Consider the following 18,933-nt stretch of genomic DNA (forward strand, 5'->3'; position numbering starts at 1 on the left):
TCTAATTTAGTACTTTTAGACAAGACAAAAATGTCAATTGTAAGAGAACCTCGTTCTATTGCAAGAAAATTTTTGGCAAGGCCTCAACAAGAAGGCCTTGGAGCTGTTGTTAGAAGAAGTATTGGAAGGTATATATACACTTTTTAAATTTTTCGCTCCGATTTTGGTGGGACTATACTGAATACGTTGTTGTTTTTAATACAATATGTTTTTCATCTTTCCTTTCATTTGAGGGTCTATTGAAAGATAGGGATAAAATCTGCTTACACTCTATCCTCTTCAGACCCTATATGTGGAACTATATTGAGTTTGTTATTATTGTTTAAGTCAATTACATTTCAAAATTTAATCTTCAATCAAATTTTATTGTTTTTCTCATATATTTATGTTCTACGTCGAAAATTGACATTTTTTTGTATTTTTCATATCTCAGGTTTGAGTTAAGATACTTTGATCCATTCATTGTTTTGGATGAATTCTCAGGTATGTTTAATTAAATTCTTGGATTAATTACTAACTGAATTTTTTAGCATTTTATCCATATGTTAATCTCTTCTTTTTTGTCTAATTAAAATTAATTACAGTTTCTGCTCCAGCTGGTTTTCCTGATCATCCACATAGAGGTAGCAATTAGCATTCTAATTATTTAATTTGTTCTAATTTTTCCCATCTAAAATAATTTTCAAATCTCATCACTATTTTTTTCTTGAATTTTACAGGCTTTGAAACTGTCACGTACATGTTGCAGGTATTTTTATTTTCAATTTTACACTTTTAATAATTAAAAAAAGAGAAAGAGAAGCAAATTAAGATATTAGGCTTAACCCATCGGAGCCTCTACTGGATAGACTGAACGGAATCCCTCTTATTACTTCCTCCGGTTGATACGGAACTCGTGGAAGCTGATTCAATGGACCAGCTTTGTTTGGCCCCTTAAAAGTTGACACGGAATTTCACTTAGATATGACAATATTCATTTTAAACACCTTATGTCGGCTTATTCTATTTAGTAATTAATAGTCTCTTTCACATGCTGTTGGTGTAAAAGGACTAAATTAATTTCCACGTTTCAGAAAATTAAAGGAGTAGTTGAATAAATGTGATTGTTCAGCTTAGAAGGATCAAAATAAATATTTACTTATAAATGACTTGATTAATTTATGTTTAAACAGTCAGCACATAAATGTCCATTTTGTTTTTGTATCCTACATTTCATGATGTTGACAATTATTTAGGTAAAAAAACAACAACATTTATATGTTAATTTCATATTAGTTGAAATCAAAGCAAGTTTTTTATATTATTATTTTGTACAACAGGGAGCTGTGACACATGAAGATTTTGATGGACACAAAGGCACAATTAAAGCAGGTGATTTACAATGGATGACTGCTGGAAGAGGAGTAGTTCATTCAGAAATGCCTGCAACTGAGGGAATTCAAAAAGGTTTACAATTATGGATTAACCTCTCCTCCAAACACAAAATGTAAGTTTATTCCGCGTTCGATATTCATATATTTTAAGGTTGATTGATTTAAATTTGCGTTGTATAAGGCTCATTAAGGAAGAAAACATATTTCTTACAAATATTATTCTAATTAGAGGTGGATCCACATGATTTGGTGGGGTGCATGTGCACTTGTTAATTTCGGAAAAAATCATGTATATCTATCTTGAGAAATCGACAACAAGTAATGTATAATTAACAGTGCACCCATGAGGTGATAGTACAAGCTAAATGAACCACCTGTGAGACCAGGGTTCAAATTGATCAACTACTACCCTATTTCACTGTTTTTATTTTAAGTGCACCCCGAAGTCTTCAAATCCTGAGTTTGCCTTCGAATCTAATATCTCTATGGTTTTTAACAGGATACAACCAAGATATCAAGAAATATCAGGTGCAAACATAGGAGAAGCAACAAAAGATGGAGTAAAAGTGAGAGTTATAGCAGGAGAAGCACTAGGAATAAAATCAACTATACACACAAAAACTCCAACAATATATTTGGACTTTACTCTAAAACCAGGATCCCAAATTCAACAACCAATTCCCAAATCATATAATTCATTTGTATATATTTTAGAAGGTGAAGGTATTTTTGGTCAAGATTCAAGAACAAATTCACCTATATCTTCACATAATTTGTTGCTTTTAAGTGGATTTGGTGATGGACTTGTGGCATGGAATAAAGGGACAAAAATACTAAGGTTTATATTAGTAGGTGGAGAGCCATTGGGTGAACCAATAGAACAATTGGGACCTTTTGTGATGAATACTCAAGAAGAAATTGATCAAACTATTGAGGATTTTGAGAATTATACTAATGGTTTTGAGAAAGCTAGGTATTGGAGATCTCAAGCTAGAGTTGAGCTTGGTTATTAATTATTGATAAGTGGAAATTTACAGATTCGACTGATTCAGATTCTCGTCGCTTTTGGACTAGGAAAAGCATTGTATATCATATATATACAGAGTATATATCATTATATTCTTAGCATAACTGATAAAGTCGTTGGGGTGACATGTTCGAGCCGTGGAAACAACGTTATGCATATATACAAGACATAGACTATGCACAATAAACCTTTGTAGTTTGATAGTTTCTCGAACCCCGCATATAGCAGAAACTTAGTGTTTCAAATTGTCTTTTTTTCTTTTATCCTTGATTCTTTTGTTGTTACCATATTTTCCTTGTTTCCATGCACACTTTGAATATAACAAATAATTTTAAATGTCAATGATATGGCTGAATATATTAGTATTTGTTTGTTTTTTGATATACATCTCAGACTTTGAATAGTCCGTCTTAAAATTATGACAAATTTATGATGATTTTATTCTTCCGTCACATCAAAGCTTGAATTTATGACGAATTATTTCCAGACCTACCTTTGTTCCAATAGAAGAAAAAGAATATAAAAAAACCTGATCAAGTAATATGAGTTATGAAAACTTTTAATAATGCTATTTTTTTGTTGGAACATTTATTTTTCTCAAAGATCATTGACTCGTGCTTTATGGGCACATCAATTTTATTTTTTATTTTTTGATTCTTTATAAAGTTGGCAAAACTTAGGTGGTACGCAATTATATTAACATGGTCAGATATTATAATTAATTAATTTGCCATATTAGCTATAGTCACAATCCATTCACATGCAACTTGAGAATAGTACAAAATGGTGAAATTTCAATAACTTTGACTAAATGGAATAAATAAACAAAAATGTTATAAAAAAATGTCCTTAATTGTTTGGTTCAAGATGGAAAGCAAGCAAAAGTCATAGTATATAAATTTAATTTTGACTCCAATTCTATTCTACACTTTTTTTATTTACTTAAATTTTTATTTGTTATTCATTTAATGCTCCACAAATTTATATTCATATTTAAAAAATTCACTCTAAGACTAAAGTGTTCATAAAAAATGGTTTAATTTTCATAATTCAAAACAAGATTTCTAATTAAGAAATTAATTATATAAATATCCTTTAAAGTATAAAAGTATAATACAATTTCCAACATATATGAAGTCCAATAAAAAAGAAAAAAACTCCCTACTGTTAATTATATAACATATAAATGTACAATTCTTTAGACACAATTAACCCTAAATTATCTATAATTATTACTACTTCTTAAGAAATATGATCGTAAAAATTTATCTACATTCAAAAATTTACTATAGTTGGTTAATTTAATAACGTATACATATAAATTTACAATTTTCAAACACAATTAATTCTAAAGAATTATCTATAATTACTTTTTTAAGAAATATGATCGTAAAAATTTATTTACATTCAAAAATTTATTATAGTGAAGTAATTCAACAGGTACAAATACAAGTTAATTAGTCACTATTAAATACTAATACAAATATTATTACAACAATAATAACATATTTATCCGTTTAGTTAAGTTATTTTATAAATATAAATACAACTGGTAATAGTGCAACTGAGAGAGAGAGAGGAAGAAGAAGAAGATGAACAAGAAAACGCTGAAAATTCTTCTTTCTCTCTTTGCTCTCAACTCAATCACTCTTTATCTCTACTTCTCTTCACACCCAGATCATTTCCGCCACAATTTCCCCAAAAACCACTATATTACTACCGGAAACCGCTTTTCTTCATCGGAAAACCACCCAAATTTGCACTCCTCCGTCGTTTCCCAATCCAAACCATGGCCCATATTGCCGTCTTACCTCCCTTGGTCTCAGAACCCCAACGTTGGTTGGAGATCCTGTGAGGGTTATTTTGGAAATGGGTTTACTCGTAAAATCGATCTTCTCAAAACCTCGCCGGAAATTCACCGGAAATTTGGTGAAAACAGAGATTCCGGAGGAGGAGGAGGATGGTTTAGGTGTTTTTTCAGTGAGACATTGCAGAGTTCGATTTGTGAAGGAGGGGTAATAAGGATGAATCCGGAGAAAATTTTGATGTCTAAAGGAGGAGAGAAATTGGAAAAAGTAATAGGAAGGGGAGAAGAAGAAGAGTTACCCATTTTTGAAAATGGAGCTTTTGAGATAGAGGTTAATGAAAGAACAAAAATTGGGAAAAAATTAGCTGATGAAAATTTCTTGAATAAATATTTACCTGAAGGTGAAATCTCAAAGCACACTATGAGGGAATTAATCGACTCGATTCGATTGGTTGGCGCCAATGATTTTCATTGTTCTGAGGTTTGATTTTTTCGAAACTTTGTTTGATCTGATACTCCCTTTGTCCCTAATTACTTGTTCACTTTTCCTTTTATAGTTGTCCCTAATTACTTGTCCATTTTGACAAATCAAGAAAGGATAAAAGTTTTTTACCTATTATATCCTCAACTAAATGACTAATTACTTTGAAAAATACAGAACTTTTCATCCACTTCATAATTAGCAGGGAAAAAATGATAAATTCACTATGTCATTAGTTGATTTCTTAATAGGTGTGCCAATTCAAAAGTGGACAAGTAATTAGGGACAGAGGGAGTATTAAAGTTTTGATCTTTGAGAATGTTGTTTGATCTATTTAATGAAGACTGACTTATTTAATTGTTGCTTGAAAAGTAGCTCAGTGTTATAAATGTTGTTTTATATGTGTCATTAAAGAGAATTCCTTGAAATCTGGAGTAGATGATGGATAACATGAGTTAATTAACTTTTGGATTATCGTTGCACTTCATTTGATTAGATTATAGATGAAGTGGTGATTTTGGAATGTTTTACTAAATATTTTGTTAAGATTTAGAGTTTATCTAGACCTTTAATTGTAGTTTTGGATTTGAATCCATAAAGTTATCGAATTTATGGACCTCGAAGAGTATTCATTGTGGGTAGTTAACGACCTTAAGTTGGCAAATGGTCAGTGTATGTGATCTAAGGTGAATCCTACAACTTTTGATGTCTAGCATAAGAAAGTTAGTTAATTTACGTGCTGTCCCTTTCTTAATGTTGATTCTTTTACTCTATTGATTCTTTTGTTTGATTGATACTTGTAGTGAACCATGGACAGATTTAGCTATATAGAAAAAAAATGACTCAAACAATGTGTTCTCCTTTTTCTCTTTATTTCCATTTTACAAACGGAATATGGTAGCATTTGTCTGAGCTGGCCAGCTTTATTCCTGTAATACTTCAAAATTAATTTGAGTAAATGTGTTTTGAAGCATACTTGCACAACTGGTTGTTGCATATTGAGGACTATCGACTTGATTTGACTGTGTCCCGAACATGGTTTGTATGTTAGGAGCAACTTATAGCTAGGAGGAAACCTGTACCAGATAGGGACCTTCACTTGCTTATTAGCTACGGAAAGTTCCAGTTAATTTTAGATCTTCGCCGTGGTATCATTTTAAGTTTAATCAAAATCCAAAGCACTGTTGTGCACTAACAAGAGGAATACATGAAGGATGTAGCACTGTTAGGTTACGTTACCTTATCCACTAATGAAAGAGAATCATCTGAAATGATGATAAGTGGTCTTATATTTTCTGTTTTAGATTGCTCATTCTTGGAATATTTATGAGATGAACATTTTTTCAGTTCTTTATGCGCTTATCAAAAAGTTATTCATGCTAGATATCAGTGTTCAAGCAGCCATGTAAGGAAGCTCTGTCTTTTACTAATGCCATCTTTCTGTAATCGATGCCTTACATTGCTGTCATTTTTCTAATTTTTATTTCAGTGGATTGAAGAACCATCACTTTTGATTACGCGATTTGAGTATGCAAATCTTTTTCATACAGTTACTGATTGGTATAGTGCATACGCGGCATCCAGAGTTACTGGCTTACCGAGTCGGCCACATTTGGTTTTTGTAGATGGCCATTGTGAGGTACGTTTGAAAGTATTGTTGATTATGATGTGCTGCACTGTTCTATATCATAGATGAATGTGGAATTAGTAATTATTCTCTAGCATGCAATGCACTTGAGATTCTTGTGTCAAGTTGGTCGTTTTAATACCCAGTTTCCCTTTGTTTCAGCTTTCTATGTGACACAGCCATTAACTCAGTACCTAGTTGTTGCAATTGGCTCATTCTTACTTCTATTTACGTGTCACTGTTTATTTGAATGGTCCCTTGGTGGTCAAAAAGAAGTTTTGTTATGAAAAAAGTTAGCAATTATTTCATTTCTGGACAATTTATCGTCACCTTACTTGTACATTCCTTCCTGTTGCATGCTTAATAGTTAATACTTTAATGGGACTCACGTACATAGCCTACACTTACATGTGCTGAAAGCTCTTTCACTCCACTGCTGTAATCTTGATGAATTTTACTTGGCCAAGATTGTTTTTTGGTGTTTGATTTATCTTCAAATTCAGTTTCTTCATGTTATTCTTTTGAATAACTGTTTTTACTCTTTTCTGTTTGAAAAAAAAAAAAAACAGACACAATTGGAGGAAACATGGAGAGCACTGTTTTCAAGCCTCACTTATGCTAAAAACTTTAGTGGTCCGGTTTGTTTCCGCCATGCTATCCTCTCGCCGTTGGGATATGAAACTGCCCTGTTTAAGGGGCTTTCCGAAAGTATAGATTGTATTGGAGCTCCTGCCCATGATTTGTGGCAAAATCCCAATGATAGAAAAACTGCACGGTTGTCCGAGTTTGGAGAGATGATCAGAGCAGCCTTTGGATTTCCTGTGGATAGACAGAACATCCCAAGGACAGTCACTGGCCCTAATGTCCTCTTTGTTAGACGTGAGGATTATTTAGCTCACCCGCGTCATGGCGGAAAGGTACAGTCTAGGCTTAGCAATGAACAAGAAGTATTTGATTCCATAAAGAGCTGGTCCTTGAACCACACGGAGTGCAAATTAAATGTGATTAACGGATTATTTGCCCACATGTCCATGAAAGAGCAAGTTCGAGCAATCCAAGATGCTTCTGTCATTGTTGGTGCTCATGGAGCAGGTCTAACACACATTGTTTCTGCAGCACCAAAAGCTATAATACTAGAAATTATAAGCAGCGAATATAGGCGCCCCCATTTTGCTCTGATCGCTCAGTGGAAAGGATTGGAGTATCATCCCATTGATTTGGAGGGGTCTTATGCAGATCCACCAGTCGTAATTGACAAGCTCAGCAGTATTTTGAGGAGTCTTGCCTGCTAACTCTACTCAACAGTTTGAACAGTTTGGCTTTTCTCTAAAAGACTGGAACTTGGAGCCTGAAAATCGTGTAAAATATGTTTCATCTGCAGTTCTATAGTTTTGCTGCAATCTTGATCCTCAATCTGGTGTTCTCAAGCTTCACAGTTTCTGGCAGTTACTAATTTATTAGCCCTCTCAGTTATGGACTCTCAGAACGATCGTTATGGTGAGCTCATTGAAGATATTCTTTATGGTGCAAGATTACAAGTCACTCGTGACACACACATTTGTAAATCACATTAGGTTGGTACAACTTCCTTACAATTCGTTGTCAATTGTTTTCTGCAATTTATTATCTTCTTGTTCTGGGAAGACACAGATTAACAAACAAGTTGAAGTAGCAGATTAACAAGTACCTCAGTGTAGTGTTCAGTGAAGATATGGTTGTAACCAAACAAAAGAAATGAGAAATTTAACAGAGATTTTCGCGTATTTTTAGCTCTCTATCTATGTTATTTCTCTTAAATCCATCGATTTGTGTTCTTCAAGTTGTACATATAGCATATTTTCTTATTTTTCAGATGTTGGTGTGTCTCCTTAATGCGGGATACTTTTTTCACGAGCTATCTTTTTTAGTTGCGCTTGAAATGAGCAACCTCATTTTTTGAAAGTGAAACATTCAAGAATAGGACTACTAGGCCAAATTTGTCTGAGGAAGTATGTAATCAAAGTGCTATTTAAAAAAAAAAAAAAAATTACGCATTTTTACAGTAACCTTAACTTAATATACAATAATAATTAAATTTACAAATCAAAATCCATTGAAATAAGCAATATGTTTTTTCTATAATGAAAATAGATAAAAAATATCAAATAATTATATCATGGTAAAACCTCACGAAATGTTTATACCAAAACAAAAGAATACCAGACATGCGTCTTTTATATATAATTACATCACTTAACAATAATTAATATGTGTTCTTGCTTTCACTTTTAATTAATTAAAGTTAAAATAATTGGTTGAGCTAAACAATAGGCGCAGATAAATACTTATTTTTTTTAAAAAAAAAATACATCAGATCCGGATAACATTTATTTCACCCACTCAAATAATAAAACTGTACTTACTAATCATTTATTATATTTTAAAAAAAAAGTGTATTATCTAAGAGGAAAAAAAAGGATAAAAATTTAAAAATAAAAAAAAGTTGTAGAAAACAAATATATGCAAAGAGTGCAAAGATTATCATTGGAGGAGAAGGAGGGTGGTGAATTTTTTATTTTATTTTTTCAATTGTAGCAAAAAAATAACATCATTCCAAATTCTCCTCTGATTCTGATTTAGAATTTTATCCAAAATAAAAATTAACATAAAAAAACTTTCTCCTTATGTTTTAGCTATTAGATTTCTGTAAATGGCATTGCCATTGTCGTTTTTCTTCATTCCGTCTTTTTCAATTTGCAAAAAAGTGTATTATTGTTCGTGTACGCATTCAAATCTACCATTAGCATTGTGAATTACAATTCACAATGCCGATTCCGGCGACTCAAATCGCGGGATTAGCGAATGGGATAAATGGATCCAGGAAAGTGAAACCAAATAATTTGAAGAAATTGTTTACTAAGGCGTTTCGTTCCACTGCTGTTAAATCCATTTTCAAATCGAAGGCTAAGCGTAAGCCTCCCGCTGAGATTGTTCGTCGGGTGAGATTTTTGTTGGAGGCTGTTGATTCCCTGGATGACAATGTTGATCCCAGTCATTTTGACAAGGTGACTTATTTTTTTATTATTAATTTTTTATTTTGATTATTCGTTGGGTAGCTGAATAAGAAATAAGTTATTCGTGTATTGATTTGATTTTTGTATAACTTATACGACATTTGGTAGATGGATAAAAAATAAGTTATTCAGGTATGAAATTAAAATGATGTTATAGTTGACAATTTGGAAACTTGCATAACTAATTCATGTATTATATTATATAGGATAGTAGATGGAATAAATAATGCATAAATAACTAATTCCTAAATAGATTCACTCGTAATTAATTTCTACATAACTAATACCTGCATAACTCTAATTCCGACTATGAGATTTCACATGCATGCTATTTCAAAAAAATTGTATTTTTTCTGTATCTTATGATACATAATGCTTTGCAGATGGAAGAACTGGATTCTCTTTTACATGAGCTGAAAGCAATGTTGTATGGTAGTAATGAATGTGAACCTGCTGTTGATGCGTGCGCGCAATTGACTCAGGAGTTTTTTCGAGAGAATACATTTCGTCTCATCATCATTTGTTTACCTAAATTGAACTTGGAGGTGAGTTTTTATACATTTGATTCTTGTGGAAGTATTTAAGCTTTTTACTATCTGTTGTTTTTAGTTAAAGGATGTTTTTTTGCCTTGTTTTATTGGCCGAACGTGTTACCAAAATGATCATTCGTTTCTTAGGCTCGTAAAGATGTCACACGAATTGTGGCCAATCTACAAAGGCAACCAGTTAATTCACGCTTGATTGCATCTGATTATTTGGAAGCCAACTCGGACCTTATGGATCATTTGGTATGCGGGTAAGCTAATCTGTATTTTTCTCCTTACCAGGTTGGCGGAATGCCCTCTCTTCCTCGTGATCTTTAACTTGAGCACGACCTTGTCCTCACTGTTTCTGTTATAGATATGATGATCCAGGTCTTGCTTTGCATTACGGAACAATGTTGAGGGAGTGTATTCGCCATCAAGTTGTTGCAAGGTAAGCAACTTTGTGAACACCGTTAATATGTTAATTGGAAGCTGCTATGATCAATGGTTTGTTTTGTGTTATTATTGACTCCGAGGTTCCTTCTTACTTTACCGATGAATAACAATGCTTCTTTGCTTTTTGTTTAAACCATCACTTCTTCTCGTCTTGTTGTTCTGTTCAACGTGTGTTATTATTAATCTCTGATTGATTTTATATTGTTTGTTTTATTAGTGTTTATGGGCAATTTTCCCATAATTTGTTGAATATTTGCAGATACGTATTAAACTCCGAGCACATGAAAAAGTTTTTCGATTACATGCAAATCCCAGAATTTGATGTTGCTGCAGATGCTACAGCGACCTTTAAGGTTATTAATCACAAATTCTGTGATGACAAGATTTCTTGATCTGTTTCAGATCTGTTAGGAATGCACTATTACCACTCGCCACATAATATTCGTCATAGTGTTACTCAACTTCGAATCATTTTTTTCGTTTGCAACTTGTTGCAGGAGCTTATGACCAGGCATAAATCCACAGTAGCTGAATTTCTCTCTGAAAATTATGATTGGGTATGTTATGATCCTCATTTGCCATTTGTATGATTTTCTTTATGTTAGTTCATTAACACCAACTTCATCCTACGACATACTGGTATAACATATTCTCCACTTTTCTTTGTTATAGTTCTTTGTTGAATTTAATGCGAAGCTTTTGGAATCAGCAAACTATATCACCAGAAGACAAGCTATCAAGGTAAAATAGATGTCATATTCTCGTCTCAAAGCACGTCTCAGCTTGATTTGGTGTTGGTTCCATGGACTTCAATGGTGTTCTTTCTCTTTGTATACATTTAAGTAATTTCTCTGCTATATTTCATCACGATAGAAGTATTTTTCATGTAAGTTTTATCCGCACTCTTATCTATTTTTCAGCTTTTGGGAGATATTTTACTTGATCGCTCAAATTCTGCTGTGATGACACGCTATGTCAGCTCGAAGGATAATCTAAGGATTTTGATGAATCTTTTGAGGGTATGTAATTCTACCAATGTGCCATAAGCTAGGACTTCTTTTCCCCTCGGAGCATTTTGCAACATCATACAAATTCTCCGAGTAATAAAGACAACGATGGAATAACTTCCTTCCATAATTTGATTCATGAGTTTAACTCTCGTCATTTGATTCTTTCGTGTCCATTTGCTAGTGTTATTATTTCACTATGTTTACTTGACACATTATTATACGACTCAATCTTGCTGCTACATTTCCTTCTCGGTCTTTTCATGTTTCAGGAGGCTAGCAAGAACATTCAACTAGATGCATTTCACGTGTTCAAGGTAATCAAATCTTCATAACAACTAATTATCTAGTGTTCATGTATGACGACTCCTCTTCACTTCTCTCTGCTTGTTCTTTTGTTCTGTTGACAGCTTTTCGTTGCCAATAGAAACAAGCCTACTGACATTGTCAACATAATCGTTGCCAATAGAAGCAAGCTTCTACGTTTCTTTGCAAGTTTCAGGATCGATAAAGGTACTAACTTTACTTCAACCAACCAATATAATCGTTGATATCATCTTCGTATGAGGAATGGTATATATAAATACAGAACATTGTCTGTTTGCAGAAGATGAACAATTCGAAGCAGATAAAGCTCAAGTTGTGAAAGAAATTGCAGAACTTGAAGCAAAAGGACCTCTTTTCTCAGGGGAACTGCATAAATTTCCCGGTACACCTACTGCTTCAGGAGAACTGTATAAGTTACCAACAACACCTCTCTCGAGACAACTTACATAATTTCCCAGAACTACGTTCCATGAGACCAACTACAAGCTCTGGAGAATCGCAAAAGCTTTAGTATACGAGTCATTGTTTTATGAATTATACTAAAATAAACGTTTTTTTAAAACTTTTTGAGTCTGTTGATCAAAGAATTACTAAATGCAGTGGAGTATGTCATCTTTGCTCTGGTTATTTGAAAGAGCATCGATAAGAAACATGTTATTCATGATGTAAATCGAACATTTGTCAATTTTCTTCATCTTAAACAACTTTATATATAACTTCTTACAACCATGTTCCTGAGTTTGTTGGCACTTGCATGCTTTATAGTACACTCATTTGCGATTCCTGAGATTCATATTATCGATCTTAACTTGTTTGGGATTGAAGTTACTGATTGTTGTAAAGGTTTTGTATTTAAAAGGTTTCAATTTTGAACTCATATGGGATTCTTGAGTATGCCTATTTATTAAAAATCCAGTCTATTCGGTGAAATTTCTAAAATCTATTTTATTTTGAACAATGTTTTGGCGAATAGTAAGTTGTATTTGGATAATCAATTTGAAAAAAAAAACAAGTTTACCTATATTAAAGCAATAATTTGTTGTATTTCCATGGAAAACCTATATTATTATTTTTTAAGATTCGGAAAAACAACTTATAATATTACGTACTCAAAACTCTTATTCATTACTTTTTTACTTAAAAGTTATGTCAAATATCGAGTTTTAACTCTCTAAAATAAGCACTTTTAATATTTCTGTCCAAATGGCTATTAGTGTAACTTCTCTTGTAATTGTGACCTCTTAGTAAAAGGCCATAAGACTCAAATAATCCCTCTTGTGTAATCATATGGTGATTATAAGAAGAAATGGGCTGGGTGGGCCTAACGAAAAAGCCCAAAGAGAAACCCGAGTGTATGAACACAGCAGAAGAATCGTCACTTCTCCCAGATCTTCATAGATTTGTTCAATTCACAAAATCGGAAAATTTTGCTCCAAATTTGAATTCTGGATTTCTGTTAGTTATATTTTCTTGAAGATTTTTGTGTAAATTGTTGTTACGATCCCCAAAATCGAAATGGTTTTCTGCTACCCATCATCTCCTTCAAAGTTTGCTGCTACATTGGCGTGTTTCTTTGGTGGTGCTGCTCTATTTGCTTTTGGTGTACATCATTCTTATATCAATATTGCTCCTCAACAAGCTCGAACTAAAGCTCGGAATGACTTTGTCAAGGATCGATTGAGAAAAAAATATGGCAAATAGTTCAATCTCTCCTCTTCTCGGTAACTTTTTATTTTCTGGTAATGTTGATTATTAGTAGCATTTTTGGATTCCTTGTACTTTTTTTTTTTGCTGTATTCTTGTTGTTTGTTTGTCAAATTTTAGCTGTATTGATTCCTCATTCCAAAAGATTTCATTGGATTATTTGTAATTATTAGGAGAGATTGTGCTCGAAAAGTTAATCGAACGAGACTTGTGAATTGATGATTTGAACCAAATAAAGAAACTTTTAGGTATGTGCTTCATTTGATGATTCATTAGACATCCTCAGCTGTGGTGAGCGCTGTGTATTATACTCACACACGCGCAATGTATCAATGAAGAACAAAACTGGAAAGCATATTATCAACTGTCATTCGCAATCTCTAGGAAGTAATTCATGCCTTTATTAGTGATATACCTTAAGCTTGATACCATTGTGATTCCTTACTAATGTAGGAACTTATGAGCTAAGATCATGAAGAACTTTTCGTTTGGTTATAATGTAGGAACTAATGAGCTAAGATCATGAAGAACTTTTCGTTTGGTTATGACTTATGATGTAGGCTTACGAACAGATAGAATTAAGTGGTCAAGTGTGATGCGATTTCCGTGAGGCAGTCTAAATATATTAGACATTAAGCACATCCTCTTTTCTTCTCTATCCAAAAACCAACCTACCTCAATATTCTATTTCTGTTTTTCACAATGGCGCAAAAAAGAAATCCCTTCACCATTCAATCTCAAGACATCATTTGTTCTTTTTCAACCACATATCGTACAAACAAAATACCTTTCTCCTTCTCTTTTCACCACAAACTCCCCATGCTTACATTTTGCTACCACTCAACCCTGAAACATTGCATTTTTGTCGAAAATGTTAATTTGTGCAGTGTCGTCTCCTTTTAACTTTGTCAAATTACTTCCTCGACAGCTTAGCCTATTGCAACAAAGATATAACTAGCATTGTTGTTTGTGATCTGCTGGTGGAGTGTATGAACGTCACCACATATCTCTATCAATTAAGGTGTATCGATGGCCAGGAGTATATTTAAGTTAACAAATGTGGATGGGTGCAGTATGGCTAATCCAGGGGTTGCCGGAGGTGGTAGAGTTGTTAGAGATCATGATGGCCTTTGCTTCTTTCTATGGCATTTGCAGTAATGGTAGAAGGCAGAAGCTAAGGCTATTCTCCAAGGATTGAGCATGTGCATTGACAGAGGCTACCTTATGACTATTGTAGAGTCCGACTCTATGCTATTGGTTGATATAATCAATAGGAAAGTACTCCGTGGCAGATATATAGCATCAATCATCAATCAGATTTGGTCCTTGATGCATAAAGGGGTTCTTTTTTTGTCCACGTCTTTAGGGAAGGAAATGGCATTTCAGATCAGATGGCTAATTTGGGTGTTACAGACAGAGCACATTGTTGTCGTCACTGTAGATCTCTCTTTGCCAAGCCAATCTAGAGCTTCACTGAAGCAAGAGCAGGATCGAATATGACTAATACACCAAACCTTGTTTGTGGTACTCAGTGTACTTGTATAGCTTTGTGCTCACTTTACTCTTTTGTTCTATATGGAAAAAGAAAGATCTATCGCTGTGTAGACTCTGCGGTTGATGCAAATGAACTGTGCTATAGCTAAAACCATTTGTATTTCGTGTGTTGGAGGCTAAGGTGTATGTCCTCCTCCGTGCAATCTTTATTTTTCATGTATATAATCACTATCGTGAATCCTTCGATTAAGGAAAATGTGGATGCGTAAGCTACATACATGTTTATATCAAGTAACTGTACCATAAATTTACTAACGTTGCTTTTGACTGTTCCATGCTTCAGCTTGCAAATTTCTGTCATTGAAGTTGTAACACAGAATAATTAGTCATTAGGTCTGCAACATTTATTTGCAATCTTATATTACGTGATGAATAGAATATAAAGATTAAAGGCTGTGTATGAAAACTACTAACTACATTGATCATTGCTTACATCCAATACAGAATTCTTACAAACAAATAGGCAATAAACCCCAGACACCCACTCAATCTGACCCAAAATGGAAAAAAAGGGGAGGGAAGGGATGAAAAATAGAAACAAGGAAGAATGTAAAGAATAAACAAGAGCTGAAAATTTTGATACATCGCAAGTACAAGGAAACAATCACGTGTTAAATGAGCTGACCCGAGACTACCGCCGCCACCATGTGCGACTCCATAATCACCAGAGAGAGGTTTGATCAGCAAGATTGTTAAAACAAATTGTACAAAATGGTGGCACCAAGGCAGAAATGATCATCACTATACCATGAAAATTGCTAGAAGAATTGCGACTGAGCTCATGAGAATGCTAGCAACAACTGAGGATTGGCCATTTGGAGCGGTAGTGGGAGCTCTAGCTGTAGAACCATTGTCATTACTTGGCTTTATCTTTGCAATAGGTGGAAGAGGTGGCTCAGTCACATCACTTACATCGAGCACGGGGCTGGGAGGTTCGACGGGTGGCATAGACTGAAGAGTCATGAGTCCCAAGAGACTCCCAGGTTGAACAGGGCTCATATATGGTGGCAAGTTTTTGTATGCTAAACAACGGTTCCCTGTACATTCCCAACAATTGGTATATGTCAAATTGAGGATATATAGTAATCTTGCATTTCGTACGCACAACTTAATGGATATGAGCAAGCAAAAGCTCTGGTAAAAAATACACAAATCTAGCAGATTGCACCAGAGATTCATCTATACTGAATAATGTTTGGGGATGATGAATATAGAAACTAAAAGAGAAAGAAAGGGGAAAGGGGGAAGAAGGGGTTGGGGTTGGAACACAGTATGAGAAATAACAAAGGTATATAAATAACTTACTTCGGTATCTAGCCGCTGTGCCAGGATATTCTGTAACAAGACCATCAACGCCAGCTCCAAGAACATAGTTGTTTAACTCAGCAGATGAATCTGAGAAGAAGTCCCATGCTTGAGATATAAACTCGTTATTAAATAGTCGCACATATACGGGGAGATTTGCTGACTGCAGCTTCTGCACAACATTCGTTTGACCAATGATAAAAGCGTCTTCACTGGGGAAGACTGATTTCTTGGTTATGACAACAGATTTTGCAAAGGTCTTGATCTCCAATAAAGTTGAGTTCTTAATATCACTGATATCCTCGTCAACCAAATAAACAAGTTCATAACTACTCTTCTTGAATTCTTCCAGAACAGAACTGTCATTTGATTGGATCATAACTTTCCTAGCTGTCTGATTATTGTAACCAGCTGTGCTTAAGGCGTCCGAAACAGCATCAGTTACACCTAATCCCTGCTTTGCCAGGTATGCGGCATTCTGCATGAAGCCAGAATATAGTGTCAAATAATGAGAAAGGAGGTAAAACCTCCAGTGTACAAAGATATCCATTAAATCAGATTTTTTTCTCGTATAAACATAAAAAAAATACAGCTACTTTGACTGTTCTTTCCTCTTCTTTTTTTTGTGATGTCAAAGTTCTTATTGAATTTCTTATAATCCTTTATTCCTTTCTACATTGAGTGGGTAATCACCTTCATTAAGTAATGAAAATAGAATTATTATGATTCTGCTACTAAAAAGGAAGTCATTATTGTACACTTGGAAAGCAGTTAAAATTGCTTCAGTTGTAACTTGTAGAGAACATTTCAGAAAATTGGAGATATTGAGATCCTTTATGTATCCAGCAGACGATTAAACCTTTACTAGTCATAAAGTGAATCCTTTAAATATATAGACCATTTTCCAAAAGCATTTTCTGGTTCTAAATTCTTTCGAGGGAAAGTTTGGCATGTTTTCCACATTCAATCACCTATGAAATAGCATAAGAAGCTATGGAATTCTCACTCAGAATGAGAAGTGATAAGGAGTGAGTATATAACTTATAAGCATTTAGGATTCGGAAATGAGCTTACACTATATTGATGCATAAGAATATAGGTATAAATAAGGTCAGTAGTCCCTAAACAAACTCACCTCTATGCTGATCACTACACCAGAAACATTAGCCTTTTTGGAAAATGTCAAGAAGTCTGCTAACGACATAAAATTTCCATCATTTCTGGCCTTTGGATTCCGTGACAATCTAAAGTCTGAATACCGGGTTGATATTGCCGCTGCAAGACATTAGAGCATGTTAAAGTGCATTTTGAAACAATAGTATTCCGAAATTTCAATTGAAGTAGTGCATAATCTTGCAATGACAAATAATTAGAAGAAAACGTAAGTATTTGCAGAAATGTCTAGATAAGAAATGAAGGTCTCTAGAAAATTCGAGAACGTGTCTTAAAAGAGCTTGCGGAAAGTGTATGTCACAAAAGCATGTCAAAGTGGGAAAAAGAGGCTATTATTAAGCCAAATAAAATTCCAGTTTTTGTAATTATTTCACACATTTCAAAAACAATAACTGTCATTCTTAATGAGGAAGGAGAACTGGGATGATGAATTCCTAGAATATTGCTCCTCTCTTAAGAGCTTATATGTGCAGTTCAAAACAATTAACAAGCTACAAAATAAATAGCTAAAAAAAAACTTAAATTAATCCCTGAAATTGTTATTTGTGCAAAAGATAAATGCATGACAGTAAAAAAGTCCCAGATATGAAGAAGATAAAAAAACACAATACAGAAGAGAAACTATCTCATTATCTACAATTTTTAACAGTCTTGATCCAAATGAAAGAAGTAATTGTGGCATAGATATATTTGCAGGCAAGCAAAGAAGAGAAGTTCTTGAGGCATGCAATCTTCCATTTTTCTTTTATAAAGAAAATTAGATACAGATGGCATCACACGGATGCAGAGGCATGCAATAGTGAGATTGAAACAAGATAAGCCACATAATTTAACACTACAAATTAACAGATGATTCAGCTTACGTTTCAGCGTTTGAATATCGCTCCAGGTAAGGTTGATGGTGAGTATTCCATCTTTTATCTGAAGCTCTGGAACAGTGGTAGCGATGTCGCTGAATGGCGATTGGGCCGCAGTCGTCGTGTCTATCAGATTAATTGAACCAAGGCAGAAAGGTATTCCATCTTTTGTCATTTGGACAGGACAGCCAAGAATATCTGCACCATCGGAAGCAGCTTTTGTATATGCTAAATCTGTACAACCAGGATAGTCACCGCTTGCTCCTTGAGGTGCGATAATCTGAAGCTTTACTGCACGCCAAAGGAGGAAGAGAGAAAACAAGAGAGAGGACATGGATAATCAGTATGCCGCCATTTGGTGAACTAGTTATGCATGGATATCTTAGAGTGAACTGTTATATGCTGAATGATAAGTGATAACAGAGATTTTTGTGCAGGGGACGCCTACTATAAGGTATGTTCATCATTAGATACTGACATCTAGGTATTGCTAATACATGTAATATATTCCACATTGTACTGCAGTAAAATAATACATAATTTATGTCCGTATAAATAATGCATAGTTTAACATGGAATGTTGCATGCGAACAAAGTTGGACAGGGTGAAGCTCATTTACTTAGAAAGTTAAGTTAATCAAATTCAAGGTTTCAATTT

The 18,933-nt window shown here is 34.0% G+C and overlaps 4 protein-coding genes and 1 pseudogene across 5 annotated transcripts in view; 4 read left to right on the top strand and 1 right to left on the bottom strand.

Moving 5' to 3' along the window:
• LOC125807431 (polygalacturonase inhibitor-like) overlaps positions 1-18,933 on the top strand; it is an 88,710-nt pseudogene that overhangs the window by 33,648 nt on the left and 36,129 nt on the right.
• LOC125806833 (pirin-like protein At1g50590) lies at positions 3-2,443 on the top strand. The gene is made up of 6 exons (XM_049486586.1): positions 3-128; positions 434-483; positions 585-623; positions 720-748; positions 1,320-1,486; positions 1,873-2,443. The coding sequence occupies exons 1-6, from the start codon at positions 31-33 to the stop codon at positions 2,384-2,386; spliced, it is 897 nt and encodes a 298-aa protein (XP_049342543.1). The 5' UTR covers positions 3-30; the 3' UTR covers positions 2,387-2,443.
• LOC125841081 (beta-1,2-xylosyltransferase) lies at positions 3,966-8,078 on the top strand. Its single transcript, XM_049520093.1, has 3 exons — positions 3,966-4,688; positions 6,178-6,327; positions 6,885-8,078. The coding sequence occupies exons 1-3, from the start codon at positions 3,993-3,995 to the stop codon at positions 7,605-7,607; spliced, it is 1,569 nt and encodes a 522-aa protein (XP_049376050.1). The 5' UTR covers positions 3,966-3,992; the 3' UTR covers positions 7,608-8,078.
• LOC125806784 (putative MO25-like protein At5g47540) lies at positions 9,095-12,344 on the top strand. Of its 2 annotated transcripts, none has more exons than XM_049486544.1 (11): positions 9,095-9,359; positions 9,752-9,913; positions 10,046-10,164; positions 10,269-10,343; positions 10,608-10,701; positions 10,846-10,905; positions 11,021-11,089; positions 11,269-11,367; positions 11,628-11,672; positions 11,766-11,868; positions 11,963-12,344. In XM_049486544.1, exons 1-11 carry the CDS (start codon positions 9,120-9,122, stop codon positions 12,130-12,132), a joined length of 1,236 nt encoding a protein of 411 aa, XP_049342501.1. In that variant the 5' UTR covers positions 9,095-9,119; the 3' UTR covers positions 12,133-12,344. The 2 variants fall into 2 exon arrangements, with proteins under 2 accessions (XP_049342501.1, XP_049342493.1); XM_049486536.1 differs by having other exon boundaries at positions 11,945-12,137.
• The window catches only part of LOC125841061 (glycerophosphodiester phosphodiesterase GDPDL4), an 80,396-nt gene continuing 76,810 nt past the window's right edge, over positions 15,348-18,933 (bottom strand). Inside the window, exons 7-10 of the mRNA XM_049520071.1 lie at positions 18,282-18,566; positions 17,381-17,520; positions 16,246-16,723; positions 15,348-15,977 (exon numbers count right to left, since the gene is read on the bottom strand). Of these exons, the coding sequence (XP_049376028.1) occupies positions 15,682-15,977; positions 16,246-16,723; positions 17,381-17,520; positions 18,282-18,566 (1,199 nt within the window). The 3' untranslated portion in view covers positions 15,348-15,681. The remainder of the gene's footprint in view (positions 15,978-16,245; positions 16,724-17,380; positions 17,521-18,281; positions 18,567-18,933) is intronic.

This window comes from Solanum verrucosum, unplaced genomic scaffold (genome assembly GCF_900185275.1).
Source record: "Solanum verrucosum unplaced genomic scaffold, falcon-dt-bn FXZP01000277.1, whole genome shotgun sequence".
Classification (NCBI taxonomy): Eukaryota; Viridiplantae; Streptophyta; class Magnoliopsida; order Solanales; family Solanaceae; genus Solanum; species Solanum verrucosum.